The sequence below is a fragment of the Rhipicephalus sanguineus genome, chromosome 2 (assembly GCF_013339695.2).
Source record: "Rhipicephalus sanguineus isolate Rsan-2018 chromosome 2, BIME_Rsan_1.4, whole genome shotgun sequence".
In the NCBI taxonomy this organism is placed as follows: domain Eukaryota; kingdom Metazoa; phylum Arthropoda; class Arachnida; order Ixodida; family Ixodidae; genus Rhipicephalus; species Rhipicephalus sanguineus.
The window spans coordinates 60,525,323-60,544,711 of NC_051177.1; the positions used below are offsets into that span (position 1 = coordinate 60,525,323).

A 19,389-nucleotide genomic window follows, 5' to 3' on the forward strand; every position below is an offset into this window, starting at 1 on the left:
TGTTGCCCTGTCATTATGGATTATATGAAACACGAGAAAATCATCATTACCAGTATTGAGTTGTAACCAGGTCGTTGCAACAGCACTCACACGAAAGTCGTAATAAGGTTAAGCATTCGAACAGTTTTCACTTCGCTCTTTTATACTGAGTAGCCTTTTTGTCTTGGGGCTTCTGAGGTTACATGTGACCCATATTGTCAATTAGTGGGCACTTCAACCTGCCTCTTTGCCGTCAAGTCACAAGATTTCAGAGAATATTACCGGGAGCAGCAGCGGAGTTAAAGAAATACTATATCTGAACATTCTTCTGTCTTATTCTTTTCATGACGTTCTCGGTGGGCCAGCACAAAGAATATGCAACGAAAAACACAAGATACATGCTATGCCAGCAGAAGGGTAGCCAGAAATCTCTTTTGAAGGGGGGAGGGTGGTTCAACCATTCCTTTTTGTATGTTCGTGCTTGTATATATACAATGCAAAATTGAAAATTTTTTGGGGGGGGGGGGGGGGAGGGGCGAGGGGTTTCAACTCCCACCCTGGCTACGCCCCTGTAACAGCCTGTAATGCCAGAATGGCAAAACACCTCCACTCTTTTCCTCTGGAGCTCCATCACGGCTCACACATTGAAACTCGTACCGAAGGTCTAGTACATTGTTAGGCAAAATTGGAAACCATGATTCATAGTTGTATGTATTCGAGTATGCTTATTTCATGGCATATGATGCTTGTACAGAAATCAGCTAAAAGGTGCCATATTTGTTTTAAGCATTGCAACTTGGATTGCAAATTAAGGCCACTACAGAATTTTGCAAGAGATGTGTTGACTACTTGCCATGGCGCAGTTTCCTACGTTGCCACCTCTGTATCCAAGTGAGACAGATGTTCAGGAATAAGAACACTTGTCCTCAACTTTCTTGCCAACGTTTTGACAAAACGAATTGTTTTTGGCAACTCCTTTAATCGAAACTTTGATTCCAGCATCATTATGTGTTCAACAGTTTCTCAGAATTTCTGCGTACGATGCTCGGGTGTGGACGGCATTTCTAACACTGCAGAGCAGTAACAAAAGGTAATGCATGCAATAATAATTGTTTTCTTGTGGTAAACTTGCACCTTCGCATTTTTTGTGTGGTTGCCGGTGCATGAAACGAGTCGCTGCAAGAGCCTGAAAACATGCGCATACGTTCCTTTATGCACTTTGATGTTGACCACTGTACCGGAAGCATCGCCTGTGACGTCCTGTATTGTGGCACAAAGAAATGTTTGATACATTTCGGTGCTCCTCCCTGGACACAACGGGTTCCGGAAAAAACGTCCCCGGAATAAATGTCCCCGGAAGAAACGTCCCCTGAATAAACGCCCCCGGAAAAAATGTCCCTGGAAAAAATGTCCCCATTTGCATTGTCGGAAAAAATGTCCCCATACGGGGGCCCTCAAACGTTGCGCCTTTAAGACGCCAAGTGTTCATTTCTCACTGCAAAAAAAAAAAAAAAAAGAAAAGAAAGATCCGCGCGAAGATTGCAGTTCAATGAAATTCAAGTTTACTGCTATGTGGAACGCCTACTCGGCCACTGTTGATGGAGGACACAGCACGAAAAGTAAAAAGCTCACAGTAAAATTCTAATCACCACTTATGTATTAAATGGATGGAAATCACTTTATTGACCGCTTCACGTAAGCAAGATATCTTTTTCAAAACTCGCGCTGCCTACCGCTGTCTACATCGTTAGGGAAATAAATGGGTTAGGGAAACGCGAAATACCGAGCTCTTTTCCGCACCCGTTCATTCACGAAAAGTTAACGGTGTTATACAAAATACAAGGCAGAATATATGCACAAAGATTCGCGGATTCGCTGGCAGCTAGAGGTGCAGTCGATATGGTCATCACCGTCGCTGCGGTAGAAAAGCATGGACGCTATGGGGCGACGCAGTTTTACTTTCGGAATCTGCGTACACGTGTTTCTGTCATTTCTTGCGTACTATACGGAATGCTCCACGCACTGGGTGGTTACCGAAGATGGAAAGATACAACCTCAGGTGCGCAAACGTTCGCTGTTGTGCGTTTTACCGCAGAACCACCTGTGCCGCCTGGGCGCACATAGGAGGTCACACACTGATTGGTTCCGGTCGTAAATAGAATCTCGTCTCGTCTCGCATGTTGCTTCCAAAATTGTACACATTACTTCACCTTGCCCATATCTCTGACAGGGCAGACGCTGCACTGTGTTGCATTTTCCGCTTTAGTCTGCGAGTGCAGCCGCCCACGCCTCTGTTAGCGTTTTGTGTCCAAACGCCTGCGGCGCTCATTCGTAATCTTTGCTGATTTAGTATTATCCACAAGGTCACTGCTTATTTATATCAACACATCTGCGTTGGCGGATAAGGCTTGTCCAAGGTTTAGCTATCGTGCCTACGTTGCAAACGCTCAGTCGCAATCACCTTCTTTAATTAAACATACAAAGCTAATTATTGTTGATGTCTTGAAAAAGTAAACTTTCTGTTCGTCTTCGCTCAAAGCGAGGCGTAAAATAAGATCATTGGATCTATACATTGTATGCTGACCTAGTTTTCATTTTATTTTTTGAGGTGTTTGTGATTGTTTTTCTGGACAGTCTTCATTTCTGGGATTGAAAATCTACCATGCCAACACGATTTTATGTGTTAGATAATCAAGGGTCAACCTATCTCAGCAATCTTTGATGAATGTACCGAGAGGTACATTCATCAAAGATTGCTGAGATATGCTGACCCCTGATCACTGTCAAAAATTTATCGGGTACTCATGTGACGACACTTCAGATGCCAGAATCTCATCTTCGTTCATACGCTTCCAATATTCACTGCGTTGTGTGACCACATAACTCAGTTAATGCCTTCGTCTGCCTTAAACTGTCACAGACCTTTGCCCATTGACAAAGTGCAGATTGACAGCGTGTTCTCCCTGCGGCGGCCCTACGACCTTCTGGGCCTGCTGGCACAAGAGGAGCGTGCCGTGCAGGTTGAAGAGTTCAAGCAGCAGCTACTGCAACGAAAGCAGGAGATTGACTGGTGTGAGGACCAGGCATCCGACGTGGAGCAGCGACTGTACTCGACCGACAAGGACTGTCTGCTGGCCGGACAACCCCTCACTGACTTTGACCTGTATGTCAGTACGGTGGTGCCCTTCGACCACAAGATACAGAGGTGCGTTGCAAAGGCAAAAAGACACTTTATTGCATTGCCCATTTCCAGGTTTATTTCTCTTCCCAAAATTGTTTCTTCGTTCTATTGTCATTTTTCTTCTCATCATGAATGTGGAAGTATAACGATGATTGTGCTGACTGGACTTCTCACTAGTGCATTACATCACTTCGACAAACTTAATCCTGCATTAAGCATGGACGTGCTGGCAGGCATGGGCGTCGGTAGGATTTTGCCTTGTGGGGGGTGGGAGTGCAAAGCTGTGTAGCATTGCGGTGGTGGGCATGGGGGAGCACTAGTGTGGCATGGGTGGGGTCATGTGCTGGTGTGACATGGGAGGGGGGGGGGGGGCTCTGAGCATGTGACTCTTTTGCACCCCCCTGCCGACGCCCATGGACGGTAGGAACACTGTATTAACAAGAAAGAGAAAGTGTTCACATGAGTCGCTTTTACTCATGATTTCTTGGGGTTAATGCAATATGTGTGGCGTTCCAGAAGGTAAAATGAACAATGTGAGGATAAATGAAAATTCCTTTTGCGTTTTAGCATTCTAGGAAGTTGAGGGCACCTGTTCTTAAGTGGCCTTAAAGCAGTTCTATATTTGCTTCACTTGCATCATTAGTGGTGCCCTTTGATACCAAGTGGTGCAATAGGTCAAACCAGTGCACTAGTGGTACACTAGTTATACCTATTGGACGAGGAGCAGCAAGGATGCAATGGCCCTAGCACCATGTGGTGCGTAGTACATAGGTGGGGTTTGGTTGGGCTGCTGCAACTAAAATGGAGTCTATAAGGGGACACTTATTCTGCGTTTACATTTTTAGAAGTGACAAATGCAGCTGTCCGAGGAACAAAGGGGGCTAGGGCCGATAATGTATTAGGTGTTTCTACGTCCTATATTGTTTCATGCGTGTCATGGGCACTAAACGCCTGCATCTGTTTTTGTGACATTCCATACAGTACAGCTTTCTTTTTTGCTTAGTACAAGCTAGCTTTTCTTCGCAGATTTAAAATGTAACCTCAGAAAATTCCCAACCTATATCTATTGTCTTATGCCTCCAGCTGCGTCTGTGGCAGCTTGCAGCACCGCAGGCAAAGTTTAATTTCCTCAGAGAAGGTGCATAATATTGTGTTTAATATCTTTTGTATCTTCTTTGCTTCACTAGGATATTGTGGTGCTTTTCAGTATGAAAGTGTCACATAACAGATATATCATTTATTACACTTTTCTTGCAGGTGTTAGCTTCATGTGTGGAAAAAATATGTGAAACAGCTTTCCAGACTGACACAATCAATTGAGGAAGGAAAAAAAAAGGAACTGATATTCGCGTTCAAGCACAAGCATGTGTTTATATGTAAATGTGCCAAGTCACTCCTTCAAAACTGCCATTTCCCTAAGTATAATCATTCATTGTAGTTACTGTTTCTTTAGGCTCTTTATTATTAATTGTGATGCAATATCGTGCTCTGTAGAAGCTTGGCTCTAATACTGGGATGTATCCGTAGTTCACAAGGGAGAAAGCAAAGCAACCTCTCGCATGCTTATCTTCAGTCTGGTTTTCAACAATTGTTAAAGGGACTGAAAAGGTAAATAAGAGTCTGGCAAAAGGGACAGATTGTAATTCTGGCGGTTTCTCAGGTCTAGTTCAGTGGTCACTGACTTAATCACTCAAAATTTGCTTTTGGAGGCGGCAGTTTTTATCAACAAACTATATGTGAAGCCACATATACCAGCTATGGGTAATCATAAGGTATCTCTGAGGGCCCATTCAGTATATATACACGGATGGGATGATATTTTTAAATGTCAAAATTACATGCTATATGTAATTATCTTGCTGACGAAAGTTTTCTTGTCAGCAAGGCTGATGGTTGATCATAAAACTTATCGCTGTGGCTTGACAGCGTTTGCCTTTGGTGTCTCTTTAGTTCTAAAGAAAAGAAAATTTTCAACATCCTGAAACATGTGATGGCAAGCTAAAGACAGATAATGCGGCTTTTCTTATCTGCCGCAGTCACTGGGAGAAAATAGACCAGCGGGCCGCCCGTGGTGACCTTCCAAAGCCAAACTGCTCTCGTGCACTGGACTTGGATTTCAGCATGCATGCCTTCGAACATCTTACTGTGAGTGGCATTTTGTGAACTAGTGTAAAAAGGAACTGCTGTGCTGAAGATTGTTCACTTAAACTTCTTCACTTAGTCGCGAGTGATGTTCTTTTCTGTCTCTTCTCTCTTTGGTGGTTACACATATCTTTGTATTCCAGTAAATATAATCAGTCGAGATGCACAGAGCTTTTGTGTGGGGCTGTAGTTTGTTTGGAGAATTGTAATGAAAATCACAATGCCTGCCTCGCTGCTTTACTAGGGTGTTCGAGAGAGAATGAACTTGACCATGACACCGGAGGCTGGGTTGCATCGGGCCGTCTCGGCCATTGAAGGGACAGAGCAGTTCGGCTACGAGGTGTACAAAGCCATGGCTAAGGTAAGGTCACTGTAGACTCAGTCTCCTGCTCTCTCTTGATATGTATCTGCTGAGAACCAACAAAAAGAAAATGAAAATGAGCATCCGCTTACAAGTGTGTATTGTCAAAAGAAAATAAATCTCTCCCTCTTGCTGGTGTTTGGGGCTGTAATAGCAGAACAACTACATTTGCACTGGAGAAAGTTTCAGGTAGTACCTAAACTTCGTGTTGTTTAAGCTGTATTCACACGACGGACGAAATCGCGATTCGAGCCTGCGAATTACGTACTACATCATATCCAACCATCAATATTTAGAGGATGTCCACAAATGGTCTGAATATCCTATGTTATTTGTGGATATTCAATGGATATTGGGTGAGCATGTCTATTTAAATATCAAAAAGTGGATATTCATAAAATATTCGTGAACATTGTTTCACTAACATGCACAAGAGAGCTCAGCATAAGGAAGCCCGAGATATTTAGCGTATATAAAAAGTTCACTTGCTTTGTTCTAATGTTTGATGGGGTACACCATGGTGGTGACACTCATTATTGGAACTGCTATTATGGCCTCTGTGATGCTGTTGAGGCAATTTTTCAAATTCCAGATTAACCCAACGAACATGCTTTCCTGCATACACTACTCGTTGAGCATATATTTTACCCGTATTTATGTTAGCTGTGTCATCAGTGGTGTTAATACACATGTGTATATATGCATTAATTATTATATTTGCAGGCTACCAATGCACAACGCCACCATGAAAACTACATATATATATATATATATATATATATATATATCTATATATATATATATATATGCGCGTCCCCCGAGGCTTTTGCTATATTACGTACAATAACTTTGCCTATAAACCCAGGCGAAAATTTGAAGTGGGATTTCAAGTGGTCCAAAGTGGTCCCACTTGCTGCCATGGGGTTTTCAAAGTAGTACCACTTGTGGCCACTGAAGTGGTACCACTTGCTTTCAAGCGCCCATTAAAACAGCACCACTTGGACGGCAACTGGTCTCACTGGGAAAAAAAACGTACTTTAATTCTACCGCTGGAGTAGACGTGCGCCAGACCGACACGGCGTTACGAATATTACTGTTGTAGACTTCCAACGAGGTGCCTGCTCATACCGAACCGTTGTGCGAATAACTTGTGTTTAAAACATAGTCACTTCCCTACGAAAAGGAGCCTTTTTTAAACATTCGCCATTATCTGCCATGACCTAACAGCAATGAACTCTGCTAGCTCCGACTGCTTTTTTCATAATGCCGCCATGTCTGCTCCGTCTGTTTGCAGATGAGTAGGGGTAGCCCTAGTCCCGTATATTTGTTTTTATGTTTTGATGCGCTAATGCTAAATAAAAACCTATTTCATAATATTATTACTAAATAAATAATGTTGTGCTTTTTATTTAGAGCTGAAAGTGTTACTAACAGCGCTCTAATATATTGTAGAACTTATTAAGGCACCACAGTTTCGTACAACACATGGCGACTCGTCGTGGGGCTTTCTTCTTGTGTGTATCCGTTATTGCAGCGAGTTTTGTAGAGGGACCCGTCTAACATTACCATGAAATAGTTGGTATTCTTGGTCAGATTTATCTGTGGAAAGTGTTACACGTAATGACCACCACGTTTGAGCGGTTTTTGCGGCTGTACTGGCGGTATCTTGGATTCATCAGCGCTGGTCGAACTACACCGATTTCCTCAGCAATAATTCTTCCATAAGGAGGTAAGTGTTGCATTAATACATTTCAAGTATAAGTGAACGTTTATCCCGAATGTTCGTGGGCTTTATTAAGCATGGTACCGTATTGTATAGTCCTGTATGTGATGTCTATGTATGCGCGAAGTACATACAGCGCTGAGCGATTGGAATGCGGTAGTCAGCCGGCATGGCGCCTGGCGCTTTCTTACACGACCGTTCAGCGCTGCGGACACTGATATACTACTAGTTAAGGTATATATGAAAGGAAAAGCCCTGCTTCCGCACTGTGACAACGTTTGACTATCAGGCGAAAACCCAGCATTCACTGATGACTCAAAAAAGCACCAGCCGTCATGCGTTTCTGTTGAACATTCCAAGTACACGGATGAATGAATGATTGGATGGATGGATTCTATGAGCGTCCCATTATAACGGGGTGGCGACCTGTGCGCCCAAGCTAAACAAAGAACTTCTTTGTTATTTTTAATTTGGCCTATTGCCTTGTCTAGTTCAGTTAAATAAAAGTCCATGAATTCGCAGCACAACTTTCTGTACCCTACGGCAAAGTGACCTTAGTTTCACCACTATTTATTTCTGTCATTTCTCCCTACTTTTGCTTCATCAATCCTCTAAACGTATATTACTTACTTCTATCGTAGATCTGTTTACCTTTCTATGGTTGTTTCTGAAACCCAAGACTTCATGTAGGTGAGTGCCCAAACATAAACCCAGGTGAATATATTTACATTCAATTAAAACATGCTGCGTTGTTTCCTATAGCTTCTCTACAGCATGTACATTTTTCTTCTTTACTGAATCCCGCTTTATAACTACACATTCTAAGGCAACCCGACCTCACTTCAGACAGTAAAGCACTTCCCCTTAAATTATCATAAAATGCTTCCCTCCTTATTTCGTCTTGCCCTTTCGCTAGGTACTCAAAATATTTGTTGTTTTCCATCGCTACTATCCAATAAATCTTTTCGCCTCTATGACTTTTCACCTTACGTCTTATGTTGTCATATCGCTTACACTGCCGGCTGGCGAGTCTCCTTGTTTTTTCTCCATTGTGAGTCAACACTCATCGTATACAAATACTGGAGCACTTTCTTTGCCCATTTTCCTTAGCCTCTCTTTGAACCTCATTTCACCCTGCGCTTCTGTCACTTCAATCCTTGCCCATCCCATATTGCCCTTTACAGCCTCATTTTTCGTCTTCCCGTGAGTGCCCAACTCGAGGTGTCCCACAGTCCTTTGATGCATATCAAGTCCTGATTGCACCTCTGACTTCATACACACCACTGAGTTCCCATTACACCTTTCCACGAACCTCAAAGTACCTCGTACCTATTGTATCCCCATAACGTTCTGTGCTTCATTATTGCAGCATTCCTCTTTCCATTTATGGTGGTGGATTTTCGTGATGCTTTCTGTATCACCCTCAATAATACACTAAGGTACTTGTATTCTCTTACCGTCGGTATTTCCTGGGCCTGTATTGATGTGACCGGATTATTGGTATCGTCCATTATTATCAATCTACATTTTGTTACACTAAGTCCTAGTTCTACACCTTCACCTTCCCTTCCGCATGTGTCTTAATTTCATGTGCTGTTTTACAAGTTACAATGAGCTGTATATCATCGCGGTTATCCGCAAATAAGACAATATCCTTATAACATAAACCTGGAAGCTGCTGCTCTTGAGTCACGCTCACCTGTTATTGTGGCATATGGAAACCAGTGTTGTTTCATTCTCACTTTTTTCCATCCGCACCATGTATAACATGAATAACAGCTGAGACAGCGGACATTCCTGCCTCAGCCTTTTGCTTATATCAATGTTCTCTTTGCTACTTATTCTCATTCCATGCAGACTATGATTTCTCGGTGTATCTTCCAGACAAGCATATACAGTCATTACATATGCCATCTTCTTTCAATATAGTCCTTAAGATTTCCTAATTAACGTTTTGATGCACCCCAGAGATGTCTAGAAAAGCCACGTTTAATAATCAGTTTCATATTCTAATAGATATTTCTCTACACTGTGTAAGAACAAATAGGTTATCCTCTAAACGCCTGCCGATTTGGAATACGCTCTGAAGTTGCTCCAAAATACCATTATCTTCTACCCATGTTTATATTTTTTGTTTCATTGCTTGCATTGTCAACCTTTATGATACCGATGTAATGGCCAGTCATCTACGTGAGCAAATGCTATTTTTCTCTGCCTTGCCTTGATAAATTAAGTGCTGCATGGTTTGTGTAAGCACCCCCCAATGCTGTGCAATACGGTCATGTCTAATTGTTTTCTTCAAAATTGGCTAGCGCGAAAATCGACACGGACAGAGAAGGAACACTGATGTACAGGACAGGCGCTAATTGTGCACATCTGCTCATGCAGCAAACAACAGTAAATACGTACAAGTTAACTTATTTTAAGTCTATTAAAAGTAGCTTAAAATGTACATTGATAACAGTTTCATGGTTCATCTAGCCAACCAAGTGGGCTGAAGGCACACCTTAAACTGTGCATGTCCTTTGCAAAACGGGCTAAGGGCCATTATGGCTTTTGCTAGAAATGTGTTTGATGTGTTTATTGTTTTACTTTTAACTTACTACGCATAAATATTTCTTTCAGGTGGCGTACAGGAACATGTGCAAACACATTCTACATCCCAAGATATGTTGCTGGAAGCGTTCAATAAATGCTGTTAAGTTTCACCATCATACTACTTTTGCTGTGCACTGTTCACTGGACCAGCAGGTCCTGTGATTGATAAAGTAGGAACCACGTGACATGCAATAGCAGCCAGCTAACATCTGTGCGAGATCTGGCCAGTCTGAATTGTACTCGGTATAAACATTCGTTGAGGGATTTCCACTTGGAAACAAGATTCTAACTGGAAATTATTCCACGGGGGTGGGGGAGAACGGGGCAAGTGGGACCACTTCAAGTGGTTTCACTCGCTGGAAATTTTTGCCTCGGAAAGCAATCATATCGAGTAAAAGTCTTATTTTGCAGCATATGGTGCAATTGCATGGGTCCATGCACGTAAAAATAAATGCCATTTGATATATAAATGTTATCTGTGGAACTGCTGTGGACAACCTATGGATGTTCACTTTTGTGAAAATGGACGTCCTCTAAATATTGTACTAATATTGCCAATATCATATCAATATTGTGTGTGGAACTGCTGTGGACATTCTATGGATGTCCACTCTGTTCAAAATGGACATCCTCTGAATATTTTATAAATATTAAATTAACTTTTGTGGACATCCTCTGAAGATTAAATATCTCATGGTTGATATTTATGGAATGTCCACTGGATGTGAGATGGTTGGCTGCCATTCCCACGTCCCCACTTCGGTCTGCGCGGAGCGATTCGGGAAGCGATGGAGGCCCAAATCACAGTTGGGATCCTCGGGGAGCAATGCCGAAATCCTCGCTTGTAGCGTGAATTCTCCCGTCATGTGAACGCTGGCTGCGGAGAGATCCGAATCACGTCACGGTGTCACGTGACTGATCCGTCCGCGCTCATATCCACCGTGAGAACACAGCTTTACAGATTACCAGCTTACAGGAGCCATGGACAGTAATACGTTGCAGCACACACCCCAACTATAACGCATTTGAAAAATGTTTGTGTTTAGAGAGTGCTCTTTTTGAAGAAAAAAAAATCATAAAAAGACTGCTTATTAAAAACATTTCTACCTTTCCAATCTTCTTTCCGACTGAACACCATGCATACTTTTTCCCCAAGATTTGGCACCATAATTTTTCTTCCGGTTCCAGGGACTTCCATCTTCAGTCTGTTTACTTTCCGTGCAAAATAGCTATCCGCGTAGGGGAAAAATATGAGGAGGTTTCCAATTTCAGTCTCATTGATTGTGTAGAAATGCTGGTCTTCAGTTGTCTGCATACTTATAATGAACGTTTATTTAGCTATGCAGCTGCAGTTTTGAGAGAGTGGTCTAAAACATGAACTGTTTGTAGTGTCGTGTGAAGTGTTTAACGTGCATGTTTCCCGCATTTTTTTCTTTTTCTTCATAGAACAACACATCCTGGGTGATCTTCAATTTGGCTGCTTACTACTGGAGGGAGCAGGGTGACGCTGCCAGTGCCATAGAGTGTGTACGCAGAGCACTTCACTTTTCTCCCAGGTGGGTCACTCGCACCCTTTCTCTGTTTGGTTTTTTTTTTCCTTTATTCTCAAAAGTGTCTTTTCATTGCAAAGTTTTGCGGAACTTATTAAGTTACTAACGTGAGCACCCAACTTAATTTGTACCTGAATGCTCTTAAAACTAACAACTATAGTTTCACATACAATAAAAGCTCGTTAATTCGGATTTCACGGGACCGCAAAAATTGTCCAAATTAACCGAATGCCGAATTAACGAATGAACAGGAAAAACAACATTAAAATCAAGTTGAAGAAGCATACCTTTATTTGCTGAAGTATTTTGTAATAGTCGTCTGCGTTTTCACGCAGATTCCAGCTGAAATTACAATTTTTCTTAACTCTTCCAAATGGCCAACAGCACGAAAACTGTCGGAAGAGCTCAGGCAAACGTCCTCCAATATCAAAAGCGCCTCCGAGACTTCCCGTGAGGTGCGATGAGGTCGCGGCTGCATCTCCTCGCATGACTCTTCGTCAGAATCGTGGTCTTCCTGGGTGCCCGTGACATCATTAATAATTTCTTGATCGATCAGGAGACCAGTCGTGGCGACACAATCATCAATCGCGATGTAGTCCTAAAGGGTCACATCCGCATATCTCCGCAAGAAGAGACGGTGCCGACACGACAACACAAGGTAAAATGGCATTGGAGGCGCAGTGGATCGAGCGAAGAAAGAAGACGCCGACGTTCGGTGACACTGCGATTGCCACGGTGATGCTGCGATGGCGATGCCACTCAGGTTTTGGTTTCACTCCAGTGGTGCCAGCGCTGCTTTACCACACTTTTGTGTAGCAGCAGCCGTCAGCATTTGTCGGAATTCAGCGGTGCGGAGCCGAATTCTGACGAATTAACGAAGGTTTGGTCCCATAGATTAACATGCACTTTGGCCGGGACCAGTAGAGCCGTCAAAATTATCCGAATTTCCAAATTAACGGGTGTCGGATTAACGAGCTTTTACTGTAATCGGCATCACTTTTGTTGAGTGATGTCATAAGATTCGGCCTTTTGGACAGAGCACTATATACCTGCCTAACTGCACTTCACTGTTTAAGAGTTCATTTTGCTGCTAAATTGGTTACAACTGAGTACTAGCAGTAAATATTATGTGCAATCAAGGCAGTCTTGGCACAGCTGTAGGGCTGGAAATTGTGCACAATTTTTTGCACCCCTTAAATTGTAACTTAACAAACAAAAATTCGATATACCTGTTGCTCGCTGGTTATGATGCACATCCTAGATCATGACCTCTGAGCTAGTGAGAAGTCCCAAGTTGAGCCTATGACGCCAATAATGTTCAGCGCACAACACAAGGTGCCGAGTCTCATTGGTTATGCCCAGCCACTATGCTGGTTCACAATGTTCTGGCTTCTGCATCACTTCTTAAAATCAGTAACGATGATCATGTTCTTAGTTTTGAAAATGTGTCAATTTGTGAGCATTTTATGACCCACAGGCTCATACTCCAAATGTAAAATTTCGCATGCAGGCTGCTTTTTTATCTGCACTCTTTGGGACCAGTCTTTCTCATAGTCGAAGGCTTTGTCTGTGTACCTTTAACAACAAAGGTTCCAAAATCATGCAAGCCAACAATTGCAGTTAAGGAAATCCAAGGTCAGGCATTAAGGAATAGTGATATTTGTTAGTTAACTCGTTGACCATTTCATTAATTTTGGATAGATTGTATGAAAGCACAAGTTTGGAAAGAAGGAATGTAGTGGGAGTTACTGACACTCGGTACAGACTGTGCTAGCCAGTTCAATATATGCTATCCATTTATGTATCTTTTGTCATTGTTATATTTGTGTTAACCTTCTATGTTAGAGAATGTATGCACTGTCTCCATGCAACGAGGCAGTGTATAGATTCGCGACACTATGCATTCTGTCTGTGCACTCCACACAGTGTAAGAGAATGCAGCCTTGTCAGCCAATCAGATATGAAAACTGGCTACTCATCCAGGAAAAAAAATACTGAGGCCTCATTCATTTTACGTTCCTTTAATCTCACCACAGTCTTTTTTCTGAACCAGGATCACTTACTATATAATATTAGTGGTGTACAGCTAACAAGCACATTGTCTGATTATTGCACATGGTCAGTTGGTATAGCGCATGGCTTGCACAGTGCTGCACGGAATTAATGAGGTTGAATGCAGTCTCAGCGCTGTGGATTTCTCTAATGCAAGCTTGCTTCAATTGTATGCAACACAGGGAGCACAAGGATGTGGCACTCATCAGCTTGGGTAATGTCCTGCATCGGGCCCACCTCTCTGAAGAAGCCGCCATTGTGGTTCACGCAGCCGTGGACACAGCTCCAGACAATGCCATTTGCCACTTTACACTTGGCAATATCTATGCTGTAAGTGTGCCATGTCTGCTTCACATTTCGGCATCGTACTGTGACAGACACGTACGTGAGATGTGAGTGGGAAAGCACAGAATAGAGCATTTCTTACGAGTGTTAACTGTGCTGCCTTCAATTGGTGCTGCACATTTGAACAAATTTTGCCAGCCTGTGTGCTCGATTAGTATTCTTTTTGCCTGCGGGAACCAACAAAGTTGTTTGTGTATGTGTGTGCCTGTACTAGTTTCATATGTGCAAACTTAGACACTTGTTTTGGTGTAAACAGGTCCTGGCAGACTACAACAAGAGTGTCGTCTGCTTTGAGAACACTCTCAAAGTGCAACCTGACTTCCAGAATGCTCGTCAGCGTCTCCATGCTGTTCACTGCCACAGCAAGCTTGAGATTGCTTTGGAAGCTCAGCACACGTAAGAACTTATGCACTGCCTCGGCTCCCCTCGGAGCGGAGTTGGGCTTCCTGTGTGCTCCAGGTCTTCTGTGACCCGAGCTCTTCAGAAATGTTCATTAAAAATGTTAAGGAAACTTTTCCTACCTCTCTAGCAATCTAAAAAAAAAACAAGACAGCACACTAATAGTGTACTGTCATGCTCATTGTGGCTTGCAACATGGGAGCACGTGGCTGCATAAGCTGCAAGATTGCACATGGCTTCCATTTGTCCTCATTTCTACAGCTAAATACTGTTGATCTTATTTGGTGGTGATCCGAGATGAAAGAATATTACTTGGTTGTGGAAATAAGGGCAAGTACAAGACATGCGCAATCTTTGAGCTTCTGCGGACGTGTGCTCCCTTGTTGCCGGTCATATTGAATGCAACAGTACATTCTCAAATGTAGGCAGTCACTAGCAACCACTTTGGAACATATAGTATTGCAACATTCGAAATGTATATCTGTTGGCTTGAGATGCTCGAACAGTTGCTGTTTGCCTATCTGAGTTCTTGGCGCGCAGTTACGGCTTTATAAACATGGTGCTCCTATCTTTTTAAACTCTCTGACTTTCGGCAGTTCTTGTAAAAACATCTGAAGTCCTAAATAAAAATTCTGCTTCCTATAGCTGCCAGATTTCAGCTTTCTGAAATGTGATAAAATTAATTAATATCGGTGTAGTGACTGTATTGCAAAGTCTTTTCTGTATTTTACACGTATCCATCCAGAGGCATGCCTTTTTCTTTTTTGCTGGAGGGGGAGGATAAGGTGCTTCCAAGAAACTTTGTCTCTAAAAGTCTAAAAGGAGCTTTTTGGAATTGTTTAAATTTAAAATGGGGAAGTTTATTTATGCATGGCTCAATTTAGCAGAACATTTGCCAACAGAACGTTGTTGTTGGAATGTCCAGAATGTTTGCAATTTCCAAGGAGAGGGGTGGGGGGACGCTCGCCTTTCTTTTCCGTAGACATGTTTGAGAGAAAGGGATGGGCAGAGCATATTTGCCCATTCCCATAACTGATGCCTCTGCATGTACCTGAACGCAAAAAGCCTGAGTGAGTAAACTCCAAGTTTAAGCGTTCTCTTAATGCAGATTGCATGTTCTCCATACACTGTTGGTGTGCCAACATGCAACCTCCTCAGCCTTGGCTTCCTTGTCCCAGGTCTCTGCAGCACACTCTTGGCCAGTTGCGTGAGTACCAGGAACAGCGGGAGCGCTGGCTTTACCAGAATGCCAAACTGCTGAGCGAGCAGGCACCGCCTGAGATGCGCTTAGAGCAGCACCTCGAATACGAAGAGCACAAGATACGGCAGAGCCTCGATGGAAAGGGTAACTCTAGAGCGGTTGGCTTGTGAATCCAGGAATGGGGGGGTGCTTGCCATGTGTACTCCTTCTTAATGGGCCCCCATTAACTGCTGCAATTTTCACTATAGTGCATTGCTAATCAGCCTTGCAAGGGATTGGCTTCAGTGTGTTCTGGATCTGCATTTACAAAATTTATTTCTTTTTGGTGATGCACAGGACTTAGCCTCAGAAGGTTAGGGTTTGAGTTGGTGGGATAAATGACCGTGCTGAAATCAGCAGTGATTACAAAAAAAAAAATCTTTTTTTGAATAGGCCATCTAGCATTAGGTTTTTTCTTTCTTGTATATAATGTGAATCATATCAGCAGTTGAAGCTTCTTGGGCATGCAGTGTGCCACAATGTTGTCCATACAGATCCTGACCAAATGTTGGGTTCCTGACACCAAAGAAGAATTGTGACGTCGAGTGATTTTCAAGTTATTGTGAAGTGCATATTGCTGCTTCTCCTAGCAATAGACGTGTCTGCAGTGAGTGCCTTTTGTAGGGGGATTGCAAATATCGTCCTCTTGAAATCTACCTCTTGCCCCTGATAATTCTTTCGGCACATCATCACAGCTGTATACTAGCTGGATATCAGCCAGCTGCAATGCCATTAATGCTCCTTATTGGCACTGTAAATTGCTTGATAACAAAATTGGGAAAAATTGTAGCTTGCATTGTATCTTATGCCATTACGTTTGCTAAAGCACTTTACACTATTCCATGGTGCTCTTATTTCACAGTCATCTGTGTTCAAGTGTTGCGAGATTAACTAGCATCCCTTTTAGTGTGTCGTACGTAACACTGACCATTTTACTCTGGGCATGTATGATCCGAACACTTACAAAAGGCAACACCAAATTGCATATGCTCTGCCAGCATCCGCAGTCTCCAGCGAGCTCTCTGCAAAAGTATTGCGTAGTACGATATTCCACAAGAAATTACTGTGCTTGTGCTTATGCTTGTGCTGTGCGCAGGACATGACTGCTTCCAGTTTGAGCAGAACGGCCACATGGTGCTGAGCTGCAACATGCGCCGGGACCCGTACCAGCTGAACAGCCTGCTCGACCTCAGCCTCAACGTGCAGTTTGTGCAGGCGGTGGAGTCGCGCGTCAGTCAGCTGAGCCAGAAGACGGGCGCACGTGGTGGGAGCCGCTCCTCATCTACCTCCTCTCCCAGCCAAGCTCCTCCTCCTCCCCCACAACCCGAAGAGGAGTGCCAGAATGTCTGAGCTTGTCTCAGCCACTTTGGAAATTTCCACTGGTGAGTCGTAATAGAAAACTGAACCTGCCGTGCTAGCTTAATGGCTAAAGTGTGGCGATGCTCAGCACGAGGATGCAAATTCAATTCCCAGCCACAGCGGCCACATTTCGATGGGAACAAAGTGAAAAAATGCCTGTGTAGTACTTAGTTTTAGGTGCACGTTAAAGAACCCTTAAGTGGTCAAAATTATTCCAGAATAACCCACTCTGGCATGCCTCCTTATTGCATAGTGGTGCTGACACATAAAGGCCCAGCGTTCATTAAAGATTGTTTTGTGTGCCAGGGAGGGTGCACGTAACGTAAGGCCAGCCGGTTTGCCGTGCGCCTTTAATGCTTCTTACTAACTAAACAGATCGGGTGAGTACCACAGTCTTGAAGGTATACAAAGCAGGCGTACTAAATGTAATGCATGAAATGTACTCGTCCGAAACAATGTTTAAAGTTGCAATGGCACGTTCAGCGTATACAAAACTAGAAGTGATCCAATAGTTCAGTGGTGTTCATTAGTGCCAGCTTTTAATTGTTTTTCTCTGTCCATGTGTCTCATTGCAGGTGAAAGCAGAAGAGAACCAAATCGCTGAACAAATATTTAAAGAGAGAAACGCCTCCCATGTGTTCACTTCACGCACACTACCGCAGAAGATTGAAGTCTAGTCTAAGCGTCGGCAAGGTTAATTAATGCACAATGCGTTGCGCACAGTGTTCCCTGTTTAACAGATAATACCAAGCAACGAGTGCTTGCAGCTTTTTTTTTTTTTTTCCGCACAAGTCGTGCAAGGCCTAGAAAAGGATGGCCAGCAAGATCAACTCTTTGCTGCACTGCTGTCCAAGTGCCATTAATATTCACGCGTATTATTGCAGAAGCATCTGCAGTTTGCCACTATTTGTTGTTGTCTTCATTTGGAGTCCACGTACAAGTTATGTACATACATGTTTTCCATAATAAAAAGGACACTCAGTTTTAAGCCACCGCAACATGATGCATGTCTGTTTATTGAACATATCGCCTAAAGGCTGGCTGTTGTCGTGCACTGTGAAGCTCCTGCTGTCAGAACTTTCTAGAATGTGTGCATACAACTGCACATAGTTACATGCTTTGTGTATGTTAAGCACATTAAGCCTAGTACAAGATAAAAAGACTTCAAGGATGCTTGAGCTTCGGCTCAAAGAGTAGAATGGGATAGCGTAATCAAGCCCTGTTATCATCATCTTCTCATTCGCTTACCAGATGGCTTCTCAGTGGACACCTCAACTGTGCCACGACCAAAGGAACGCCTGTGTGCATTACATTGGCCATTTTAAACACTCCTAGAATGCGTGCCTACTGCAAGTACGATTGCAAAGTGCCCACTACGCCATAATTCATCATTTTGAGAATTAGCAAAGTACCCACTCCGCATCCATAAGCCAGTACGAGCACCTGGGCGCCTGCACACTTTGTTGATGCTGTTGCTGCTGATGATGATTATTCCTGAGCACTTTGTAATAGGTGGGCCTTTTGACCACTCACTCGTTGCGCAATAGACTCTTTTTCAGAATGCACAAGTGCACTTCCCTGCGCTGCTTATTCACCCAACTATAAAGTGGAGAAGAGGTCCTAGTTGCATGTGCTGGGGCTTATCTATCGTGCGTGTTTTCATCAAGAGACCAGAGTTTACATTTTTCGCGTCACAGTGCAAGCAAGCTGCGCTTGAACACGTCATTTGCAGAATTGACTAGCCACCGTTAGTTGGGCTAACTGCATCGCAGGAAAGCTAGCTTTACAATTATGAAAAGGGTCTGTTCACATGGTGTGACCTCTGGTACGATTCTACACTTCTGCCGCGCAATATTGCACGTTTTAATGTGGCTCCTTGCACTACATGAGCCTTGTATAAGCTTTTTTTTTTTCTGAAGCAGTTTCAAGCACTGGCGTGGCTCTGTGCTGGAACACCTGAATGCCACACAGAAGGTCAGGGTTTGATTCCGGCTCGGGCCCCTGACACCGGAATTTGTGCAGCATGGGCTCTATAACGCTATCGCGTTAATAATGGAGAAACCTTGTGGAGATCGTGGTGCAGGTCTTGCGAAGGAGATCTGCAGATCAATAACAATTGGTTATGGCAGACTTAGCAAACACTCACATGTCATGAATGGCAACCTAACAAATCTTTAAAAGAAAATGCTTTAATATTGCTGTGTTCTGCCTTTAGAGGGCAAAATCCTGAAGGCAAATTACAAACACAAGAAACTGAATTGAAAGTAAGCCTATCGGTTCCTACGTGCGAGACACCAGCTACGCGCTGAACGCGTCCTGCAGGACAAAGTTTTTTCCAGTCCAGTCCAAGAAATGCACTCTAAGCAAAGTAATGGGAAAATATTTGCATAACGTTAAGTTTGTCTAATTCCTCTCCAAGAAATTAGTAAATGCTATAGAAATGCAATACTGAAAAATCAA

General features: G+C 43.1%; 1 protein-coding gene and 1 long non-coding RNA gene across 2 annotated transcripts; both read left to right on the forward strand.

The window, feature by feature from the left end:
• The first annotated feature begins 1,866 nt into the window (after nucleotides 1-1,866).
• Nucleotides 1,867-17,921, forward strand: LOC119383082 (tetratricopeptide repeat protein 17). Its single transcript, XM_037651077.2, has 10 exons — nucleotides 1,867-2,038; nucleotides 2,925-3,184; nucleotides 5,197-5,305; nucleotides 5,547-5,663; nucleotides 11,431-11,540; nucleotides 13,769-13,916; nucleotides 14,188-14,327; nucleotides 15,509-15,675; nucleotides 16,667-16,952; nucleotides 17,505-17,921. The coding sequence occupies exons 1-9, from the start codon at nucleotides 1,910-1,912 to the stop codon at nucleotides 16,918-16,920; spliced, it is 1,434 nt and encodes a 477-aa protein (XP_037507005.1). The 5' UTR covers nucleotides 1,867-1,909; the 3' UTR covers nucleotides 16,921-16,952; nucleotides 17,505-17,921.
• On the forward strand, nucleotides 7,146-10,260 carry LOC119383083 (uncharacterized). Its single transcript, XR_005181607.2, has 3 exons — nucleotides 7,146-7,392; nucleotides 8,028-8,076; nucleotides 10,012-10,260. It is a non-coding gene; the product is annotated as an uncharacterized LOC119383083 (long non-coding RNA).
• Nucleotides 17,922-19,389: the final 1,468 nt, after the last annotated feature.

Coding starts and splice junctions, on each gene's coding strand:
- LOC119383082 (XM_037651077.2), top strand. CDS start 1,910: ATGGACGCTATGGGGCGACGCAGTTTTACTTTCGGAATCTGCGTACAC. Junction 3,185..5,196: donor TTCGACCACAAGATACAGAG/GTGCGTTGCAAA, acceptor TATCTGCCGCAG/TCACTGGGAGAAAATAGACC. Junction 14,328..15,508: donor GCTTTGGAAGCTCAGCACAC/GTAAGAACTTAT, acceptor TCCTTGTCCCAG/GTCTCTGCAGCACACTCTTG.